The sequence below is a fragment of the Leopardus geoffroyi genome, chromosome B1 (assembly GCF_018350155.1).
Source record: "Leopardus geoffroyi isolate Oge1 chromosome B1, O.geoffroyi_Oge1_pat1.0, whole genome shotgun sequence".
Taxonomy (NCBI): Eukaryota; Metazoa; Chordata; class Mammalia; order Carnivora; family Felidae; genus Leopardus; species Leopardus geoffroyi.
Window position 1 is genome coordinate 199,222,418 of NC_059327.1, and position 10,399 is coordinate 199,232,816.

The window sequence follows — 10,399 nt, forward strand, 5'->3', positions numbered from 1 at the left end:
CTGGGGGAACTCTACTGTGGCTAAAATTCACGTCTTCAGGACCCTAGAAAAGATTATTCCCATCTGCCCAGTAATTCCATTACTGAGAATTTATCCTAAACAGTGTAAAGAAAGATGGTGGCTGAACACGAAGTATAGTAGCAAACAGGTGGAGACCGCCCACACGTGCAGGAGATCGAGGAGGGGTTCTGAGGCCTCGAGTCCACGACGTATCACGTGTCTATGTAAACTGTGTGGTGTAGCGACAGCATAGCAAACGGTGTTGTTCAGTGAAAGAGACTGAGCCTGACAGGGCACGGTGTAGACGTGAGGACGCAGGGTCACTGTGGCCACTGTGGCGAGCTTCGGTATCCTGCGTGGGGAAGGGTACACCTGTAACGCATGGACGTCGACGCCTGGTCTGCCTGATGGGCGGGCGCTGCGGAGCTGAGCGTTCCACGTTCACGCGTTCACACGGGTCAGGGCGAAGCTCTAAATACGCATCTACGTAACTGCGTAGTTCTCAGTCCTCTGTCAACATGTGATGTCTTCTGGAAGGCTCTCCGTTGGTTTCTGTCTTCCGATCTTACCTACTCTCATCATGGAAGTCGACCCCCCCCCCCCACCTCTGTCGTATACACAGGATGGAACTAGAACCAGGAGAAGCGTATGTAAAATTATGTTGAAAGCAAAAAGCTGTTTCTAAATTGTCGATCGGCCACGTTAGATTTGCGAAAACTTGAACAAAACGGGCGAGGTTTCCCGGCACGGGCCGGCAGGGGCTGGCACCTCGGCTTACCCGGCGAGGCGCTCCCCTGCGGGGACACAGAGTCCCTCGAAGGCTCCCGCTGAGGGGCCCGCCGCCAAAAGGCCGCGGGTCGGAGGGACGCAGTGGAGAAGAACGCGAGCATCTTCCGGGGCGAGCAGGTGACGGGAGGGCTCGACTCCGTGCCCGACTCCGTGCCCGTGAAAGCAGTGGAAGCAGAGCCCTTCTGGGTTTTAGAAGGGGGCGGGCGCGGGGCGGTGCCTCCGGAAGGCCGGCTTCTGAAAGGACATCCTTTTCCTCTCGCAGGGAAGTGTTTCGGGGGCTCCGGCGACCTCCGCAGGCACGTGCGCACGCACACGGGGGAGAAGCCGTACGCGTGCGAGGTGTGCAGCAAGTGCTTCACGCGCTCCGCCGTCCTCCGGCGGCACAAGAGGACGCACTGCAGGCCCGAGGCGCGCCGGGACGCGCTGGACGAGCTGGCGCAGGCCCTCGACGCCTCCGACCTCGAGAAGTCCCAGGGCTCGGATGCGTTCTCCCAGGACGTGCCTGTCGCCTTGATGCCCGCGTCGCTCAAGCTCCCCGCGCACCCGGTGGAAGAGTCCGTGACGGAATTTGACGGCCACGCTGCCGGCCCCTACTGCAAGTTCCGGGCCGCGGTCGAGCCTCACGGAGCCGGCGGGCCGGAGAAGCTGGGTCCGGACCCCGGCAAGCTCGCCAAGCGCCCCCTGCAGCCGGCGCCGCAGCAGACGTTCGCTTACCCGGGCGCGGCCGCCTCCGCCGGCGACCAGCCGCTGCCGGCCGACAGCCCGTCCCTGGGCCGCTCGTCCCCGGCCGCGCTGGACAACCCCTGCGGCGACGGGCCGGGCGGCCGCGCGGCCTCCACGCCCTACAGGAACCCCGAGGGCCAGTTCTTCTCCAGCATGACCCTCTGGGGGCTGGCCATGAAGACGCTGCAGAACGAAAACGAGCTGGACCAGTGACGGCCGGCGACGGCCCGGCCCGGCACCCGCGGCATCTTCTCGGCTCGGCAGGCGCGTCCCCGCGCCGCGGGAGGGGGCCCGGCCCCTTCCCAACAGCCCGAGGATCGTGTGACCGCCCCTGTGCCGCCGGTGGCTGATAACCGGAAGCATCTGGAGCCCAGGATCTGGGAAGGCCTGCCGGCTCCCCGCGCACACAGACGCGGGACCGGAGGGCTCCAGGGGCGGCAGCTACCGGCTCGAGACACCGGCCCCCTGACATCAGCCGGGCACGACGGCGGGCACGCTCTGGGCCCCCTGCTGCACCCCGAGTCGTGTTCGAGGGAAAACATACAGAAACACAAATATTTTTGCATTTTTACATGATTGAAATTTGTAGCGTTTTGTACTTTAATTTACACAAAAATTTTATTTGTATATGAAACCCGTGCTATAATTTAATTGGAATAAATGAAACTTGACTTTCTCTACAATGTCGTGTGTTTCCTCCAGCATTTTCATTCATTTAAAGACCCCGGTGGGTATAAAAGTAAACGGCAAGAAGGGCTCCCCCTGCGGGGATGAGTCCTGGGTTCAGCCCAGCCGCCCCGGGCCGTGGGCTTCCAAAGCCACCGGAACAGGGCCCGAGTCCTGGCTCCCGCTTGCTGCCTGCGTCACAGGCAAGCTGCTCAGCCCCCCAGGATCTCCTCTGGGTTTTCTTTTCTGCGGTATGAGGTAAGAATCTTGTGGCACCGATGCAAGGCCCGAGAGATGCCGCCATCCCCCTGGATACTTGCCAGGTCCACCTGCTAGGCGGGCGCCTGAATGAGCTTCCCCCTCCCCTTCCCAGCAGACGTGCTGGCCTCTGCGAGACAGAGCGCGTTGTGTCCGTAGACTCGTCACTAGGCTATCCGAGTGAGCTCACACCCGTGAAAGTGCAGTTCCCCGCGTGGCACGTGAGGCCGCTTGCACAGAGGACCCCGATTCCGCCACCGTCCACCATCTGTAACCCGGGGACGACACAGCCCGTGAGAGACACGGGCGGGCGCGGATTTTCGTGGGGAAGCAGCATGGTTGCAGACTGGAAGGTCCGCTTTGAAGTCAGAGTCGGGTTCGCTTCCGGGTTTTCACCGGCACAACGGGCCTGTAGTCCTGCAAGTCTGGGTCAGCGAGCGCGTGTCCTCCCGTCCTACTCGGAGACACGTGGCTGCTCAGGGTGAGAGCCTGCTCTGTCGCAAGGGTGCCTGGGAACAAACCTGAACCCTGCTGGTCCCACATGAGTGGGAACTTCCTCCTTCCTCCACGTGTCCTCCATACCTCCCACTCCTCGGTCCTCCTCCTCCCACTGTCCCCCTCTTCAGTCCTGCTCCTCCCTCTGTCCTCCTCCTCCCTCTGTCCTGCTTCTCCCTCTGACCCCTCCTCCCTCTGACCCCTCCTCCCTCTGTCCCTCTCCTCCCTCTGTCCCCCTCCTCCCTCTGTCCCCTTCCTCCCTCTGTCCCCCTCCTTCCTCTGCCCCCTCCTCCCTCTGTTCCCCTCCTGCCTCTGTCCCACTCTTCAGTCCCTCTCCTCCCTCTGTCCCCCTCCTCCCTCTGCCCCCTCCTCCCTCTGTCCCACTCCTCCCTCTGTCCCACTCCTCCCTCTGGTATCCTGGCTCCAGCAGCCCTCATCCGCCGAGGACCTACCACCCAGTGATCCACCATCTGTCCACTGCCCCTCACAGCCCTCGTGTCCCAAGCCACCTTCTTCCCAGGCTAAACCCGAGGCCCATCACACCAGGCTCCACCCACCAGCCTCTTTATCAGCTTCCAGCCCTGCCCTCTGTCTGCACAGGGGGGTCTGAGCCAGGCTGGTGAGAAACAGCCCTGCTCTGCTTCCTACTACGGCTCACTTGTAGGGAGCCCTCGGCCACCTCACAGCCTTCCTCGCCCACCTAGACCCCGTGCTGCCCTTGCCCTTGCTTCGTGGTCTTCACAGTCTTCTCCTTGCCCGCCCTCCTGCTCATGATCTTGCTTGCTTTTTCTCTGAGGACGTAGAAGCAAACAGTGAGGAGCCTCCCCCACACCCACCAACCTCCCTCTGCCTGTGCCTGCAGATGGCACCCCCTACACAACTGTGGCCCTCCACACCGCCACCCTGTTCCCCAGCTGCTGGCTTTGGCTTTTTTTTCTTTCTTTCTTTCTTTCTTTTTTCTTTTTCTTTCTTTTTCTCTTTCTTTCTTTTTCTCTTTCTTTTTTCTCTTTCTTTCTTAATTTCTTTCTTAATTTCTTTCTTTCTTTCTTTCTTTCTTTCTCTTTCTTTTTTTCTTTCTTCTTTCTCTTTATTTTTCTCTTTCTTTTTGCTCTTTCTTTTTCTCTTTCTTTTTTCTCTTTCTTAATTTCTTTCTTTCTTTCTTCTTTCTCTTTTTTCTTTTTCTTTCTTTCTCTTTCTTTTTTTCTTTTTCTTTCTTTTTCTCTTTCTTTTTTCTCTTTCTTTCTTTCTTAATTTCTTTCTTTCTTTTTTTCTTTTTCTTTCTTTTTCTCTTTTTTCTCTTTCTTAATTCTTTCTTTCTCTTTGTTTCTTTTTTCTTTTTCTTTCTTTTTTTCTTTTTTCTCTTTCTTTCTTAATTTCTTTCTTTTTTTCTTTTTCTTTCTTTTTTCTCTTTCTTTTTTCTCTTTCTTTCTTAATTTCTTTCTTTCTTTCTCTTTCTTTTTTCTTTTTTCTTTTTCTTTCTTTTTCTCTTTCTTTCTTTCTTAATTTCTTTCTTTCTCTTTCTTTTTTTCTTTCTTTCTTCTTTCTCTTTATTTTTCTCTTTCTTTTTTCTCTTTCTTTCTTTCTTTCTTAATTTCTTTCTTTCTTTCTCTTTCTTTTTTTCTTCTTTCTCTTTCTTTTTCTCTTTCTTTTTTCTTTTTCTTTTTCTTTCTTTCTCTTTCTTTTTTCTTTCTTTCTTCTTTCTCTTTCTTTTTCTCTTTCTTTTTTCTTTTTCTTTCTTTCTTTCTCTTTCTTTTTTTCTTTTTCTTTCTTTTTCTCTTTCTTTTTTCTCTTTCTTTCTTAATTTCTTTCTTAATTTTTCTTTCTTTCTTTCTGTCTGTCTCTTTCTTTTTTTCTTTCTTTCTTCTTTCTCTTTATTTTTCTCTTTCTTTCTTTCTTTCTTTCTTTTTAAATTAGGATTTATCCATTGCCAAACCTACTGTAGATGTTACTCATTTCCTCATGAGAATGTGAGCTCCCTGGAGTTTTGCCTCTTGCCCGCTGCATTACGCACGGAGCCCCAAATGGCGCCTGGCCCTTGATGATGGTCAGCAAGTAATTGCCAAAGGGATGTTCTTGGAATATCTTTTAGGCAAAATATTGGCCCTCCTGGATAGCTCCTGTGATTGTCTTTCTCCCAGAACCCTGTTCAGTCAGACAGCTTTTGTCCCTTGACTCCACTGAAGCAAGTCATGTCCGGGTCCCCATTGCTCACCCCGGGGTCCCTATCTTAGTCGGCCCCTGGGCAGAGCTGGTGGTCCAGCAGTGAGTTGATGCCTCCTTCCTCCATGAGACAAGACCCAGGGTGTCTTGGGGGGTCAATCCCTTTAGATGTCCATCAACTCACTGCTCAGGCTCAGACCTCTTCTCCCCTCTCATCAGCCCACACCTGAAAGTTGGGGTGCCTCAGAGCACAGGCCCGGACCCATCCCTGGCCTTGCTCTCTCCCTAAGCCATCCCCGCACGCCTAATGGGTGCTTAAGTGGCGTTTGCTCGTGACTCCCAAACTCGGGTCCTCGCGGGCCTTCCCAGAACTCTAGAATCCTACGCCCAGTTGCCCACCCACCGTCCTTATCTGCCCAATAGACCGGAGAACTTTCCACACTCAGCTCCTCATCCCCCGCCCCTACTCTGACCCACCTCGATACACAGCAGTCTCGTTCTTCCCATTGCTCAGACTAAGTAAACATTTATGGAGCGCTTCCTGTATGCCAGGTGCCGCGTTTACCCGAGTCTCAAAGAGTAAGACTGCCGAGGCTGAGGGTGCTGGATGAAGACAGTGGGTTGTTCTCGTGGAATGAAACTCTAGGGAAAAATTAATTCCAAAGCTCTTCCAATTCCTATTTCCCGGCTCTTCCCTTTCTCCCCTTATCCCTCTACTGCAGAGGCCGAACCGAAATAGAGAAAAACGTAGAAGTGGCGAGAAGGCTTGGAAGTGTGGAAATGTGTGCTTGGACAGCAAGTTGTCTGGCAGGGGCTGGCCTTGACTTTGTGGCGTGCACATAGCCTGGGCCTCCCGCAGCAAGAGTAAGCACGTGTGCGCATGTGTGTGAGGTGCACACACACACACACACACACACACACCGCTGACCCCGGAGTCAGGAGATCCGACTGTTCTCGACTCCGGCACCAGACAGTCGGGCAACAGATCCCCTGACCCCCGGACGTCAGTGTCCTGACTACGGCACGAGTGTCTCCAATGTTACTTCTTTACGATCCTCTGAAAACGGCCTGCAGCTGAGTTCCTGCCCAACCTGCCAGGGCCAAGAGCTGCCTTTCTTATTACAAAATTGGGGTGCAGAGGTCAAGAGATTGGGCAGGCCCCAATCCTGGGTTCAGAAGAACCGAGCACTTCAGAAGGTCTGAGCTCGCAGGGACCTTAGAAACGATATCCTGTTTCCAGGGGTCTCAACTTCCTGTGAGCTCAGCTGGGAGGTTTTCGCCTGTGAAATCTGCTGACAGCGCAGATTTGGAAATTTTAGGCAAGGCCAACAAATCTGCCTTTCAGCAAGTTTCCCAGCTGGCTGTGAGGCAGGTGGTGCAAGGACAAGACGCACGGAAACCCTGGTCTTGTCCCAATCCCCGGCTGGATTGATGCCCCGAGATGGGAGGTGGCTTGTGCTTACTGTGAGCCAGGCACGGTGGCAGATGCTGCCCAAGAGCCAACTCGTGTCACTCCGTAAGTGACCTGTGAGGTCAGGCCTCTGTTTGCTCCAGACGAGGAGAGTGACCCCCTGAGAGGTCAGGCCCCGGCATCCCAGGGTGACTTGGTGGCAGAGCCCAAAGCCAGGATCAGCCCCAGCCCAGCAGGCAGAGCTCGCCAGCCAGGCTGCTGATGGGCTCGGAGAGAACCCGGCTGCCGTGATATTCACGAAACTCAGACAAGCTCCATGGGAGCTGATCGCAGCCTTTCTCTCTCTTTTAATTTCCTCTTTTTTTTTTTTTTTTTCTGAATAACATAGACAATAGAGAAAAATCGGAAGATACATGTAAGAAACAAGGAAAAACAATTTTCTCATCCAGGGATGATGATGAGGAGGATGTTGATGACGGAGAATCTGATTCTGCAACAGCCAACAAACACCTGCTGAGACTTAGTCCGAGCCCGGCCTCAGCCCTCCACACGTTATTTCGGAACTGACCCCCTTCAACATTCAGTGTTTACGCCTTGGCCTGTTTCCCTCCTGGCCTTCCCCCATGCGCTCAGAAACATACATTCAGCCACGTAAACATTTTCTGCATCAGCTCACACCGTGTCTTCGCCTTTTCACATTGCAAATCGTCGTAAACATCTTCCCTTCTCACAAAACCGTGTGTTGCCATCAGCGCCCTCTGCCCGGGTCGGATATTCCCATCACGCTTGCCCTCAGCTTGAGGATGTTTGCAAAGGGCCCAGCGGGGTCCTGGTGCTTCCCAGACGAGCCTGCTCTTCCCTCAACTGACCAGGAAATCTGCGGGTGGCCCCAAGCGGCTTCGCGTTGGGTTTTCTTGCAGCCACCAGATGGCGCCATAGCCCCTCAAACCGAGCAGAGTCGGAGGCAGGAGGGACCTCAGCCTTCCAGCTGCCGGGGCTGCCGGGCACCCTGCAGGTGGCAAAGTACATCCACCCACCTGAACCCCCAGGGGGCCCCCCAAGCGGCCTGGCGGCAAGACAGCATGCTCTTTCCCCCGTCTGGAGGAATGCGTCCTAAGGAGAGTCACCTCCTCATTGGTCCTTCAGCCTTGCTGAGTGTCCTTTCATGTCCCAGACTCCAGTGTTCACACAGGAGATGCCACAGCCTGGACGCCACTCCCCCCCCCCCCCCCCACAGCTCCGAGAGGAGACCCCACTCAACAGCCTCGTGAAAGGCTCAGCCCGGTCCCCCGGATCCCCTGCGTCTCCTCTGTACAAATGGGCTTGAAAAATAGCTCTAACTCGTGGGTAACCCCTAAAAACATGATGCTAAGTGAAAAAAGCCAGACACAAAAGGGCACGTGCGGCCTCGCCACCCCCTTGAACTCGACCAGCTGGACCTGGCCTGGGACAGACTGACGGACAAGAGAAAGTTTTGAAAATTCTGTCTCTCTTAACAAAACCCCGGCTCTTGGAAGAGATCGTCTTAGATGCCCTGGTCTCTCTCTTTGCCTCCTCTGTGCTATTCCTCGCCTCACTCCCGTCCCCACCCAAGACGGATGGACACTTCCGATTATCGTGGAGGAAGGTCGTGTTCTCAGAAGCGAAAGAGAACAAAATTAACACTTTACAAAAGAGCCCCCTTATAGTTACACATGCGTAGTGCAAAAGCATAAGCCTGACTCGGCCTGGGGCCCCTGGGAGCACAAAATAATTCTTGTCTAGAGTCAGGCGGACTCTGTCCCAACCAGCGGAGTCCCAGGGGACCTCCCTGTCCGCTGTGAAGAGCCAGCCCTCCATTTCGTATTCATTTCAGCGTTCCTCATCTGAAACTGTCTGTTCTTTGGATTCTCTTTTGAACCAGTTAGAACATCTGTTTGCCTGGGCGCCTGGCTGGCTCAGTCAGCTGAGCGTCAGACTTCAGCACAGGCCATGATCTCACAGTTTGTGGGTTCGAGCCCCGCGTCGGGCTCTGTGCTGACGGCTCAGAGCCTGGATCCTGCTTCGGATTCTGTGACTTCCCCTCTCTCTCTGCCCCACTCCTGCTTGCGCTCTGTCTCTGTCTCTCTCAAAAATAAAATTAAAAATGTTAAAAAAAAAATCAAAAAAAGAACATCTATCTGCCTGTTTCCTTCCCTGATTAATGAGTTAAATAAAATCTTTAACATATAAGCATAGTCTTATCTGTACGACAGGCAGGATTTTACCTTTCTTTGAAAAAAAAATTAGACAGCAGGGAAGAGGGATAGAGAGAGAGGGGGAGGGATAGAGAGAGAATCCCAAGCAGACTCCACAAATGGAACCAGATGTGGGGCTTGATCCCACGACCCTGGGATCGTGACCTGAGCTGACATAATCAAGAGTCAGATGCCTAACCAACTGAGCCACCCAGATGCCCTTTTGAAAATTACGTTTAGCAGACTTCTGAAAGGGAAGGTGTGCCCAGATGTTCCGGACAAAATGTTCTCGTGTTCGCTATTTATGGCCGAAAGTGGTAGGTTTCCAAGCACAGATTGTACTAGCCATGACAAAATACCAGACTTGGGGGCTTAAACAGCAGACGTGTCCTCTCCTGACATTCTGGAGGCTGGAGGTCGGAGATCAAGGTGTGGGCTGGCTGGTTCCTCCTCACCTTGCCTTGTGGACGGCCATCTTCCCCGTGTCCTCACGAGGTCGTCCCTCTGTGTCTGTGTCCTGATCTCCCCTCCTAAAAGGACACCAGTTCTATTGAATCAGGGCCCATCGACATGACCTCATTTTTCCTTAATCGCCTCTTTCAAGGCCCCGTGTCCAAATACGGTCACATTCCCAGGTCCTGGGGGTTGAGACGCACATCTGAACTTGTCAGGGACACAAGTCAGCCTGTGACATAGAGCAAGACGCAGGGTGTGCTGGGGTCCACGGCGCGGACAGGTGGCCGGGGACCCTGCTGGGTGAGCGGCAGAGGCAGCCACGCTAGACCCCCGGGGCCTGGCACCAATAGTGTGCGAGGTGACCCAGTTAATCGGTCTGCCTGTGACTCCCAGGCCGGAGAAGGAATCCGCAGCAAGGCCGGTGACAGACGAGCCCCATCGCTAAAAGAGTGGGCCCTTTTCCTTCTGGTCTCGCGTTCTCCAATGAGCAGGCGACGTTCTCGGGTTCCTTGGCCGTCGACCGCTCGACCCTTTGACTGCAGGAAAGCAGACAGACAGCGTGGACTGTCGGCTCTGGCCACTGCCTCTTGCTCCCCGACCTGTCGGTGCTGGTGTGGCCTCGGGGATTTCCCAGCAGTCTTGGCCACGGGACCATTAATCCACACCAGGAAGCCCAAGCTGCACAGAGCAGAAGAATCGAGACGCGCTGGCCCAAGGAGCGTGGGGGCCAGAGACGTGTGTGCAAGGGCCCCCATCACTGTCCCCACCAGACTGCTGGGAAGGCCAGTGTCCCTGCACTTCCTGCCATCTGGGCTCCTGTACCTCAACGCAGGACAGTTCCATGATTTTTCTTCTTTGTTTTTAAAGTTTATTTATGTTGAGGGGTGCCTGGGTGGCTCAGTCGGTTAAGCGTCCGACTTCAGCTCAGGTCACGATCTCGCGGTCCGTGGGTTCGAGCCCCGTGTCAGGCTCTGGGCTGATGGCTCGGAGCCTGGAGCCTGCTTCCGATTCTGTGTCTCCCTCTCTCTCTGCCCATCCCCCGTTCATGCTCCGTCTCTCTCTGTCTCAAAAATAAATAAATGTTAAAAAAATAAATAAAGTTTATTTTGAGAGAGAAAGCATGAGTGAGCAGGGGAGGGGCAGAGAGAGAGGGGGAGAACATCCCAAGCACCTTGGGGCTCAGACCCACGAACCAGGAGACCATAGAGCTGGACGCTTAATCGAC

General features: G+C 54.2%; 1 protein-coding gene across 2 annotated transcripts in view; it reads left to right on the forward strand.

The window, feature by feature from the left end:
* Positions 1-2,192, forward strand: part of ZBTB49 (zinc finger and BTB domain containing 49) — a 28,259-nt gene extending 26,067 nt beyond the window's left edge. For both annotated transcript variants that reach the window (XM_045474557.1, XM_045474558.1), the window contains one exon: positions 1,052-2,192. In XM_045474557.1, the coding sequence (XP_045330513.1) occupies positions 1,052-1,725 (674 nt within the window). In that variant the 3' untranslated portion in view covers positions 1,726-2,192. The remainder of the gene's footprint in view (positions 1-1,051) is intronic.
* Positions 2,193-10,399: the final 8,207 nt, after the last annotated feature.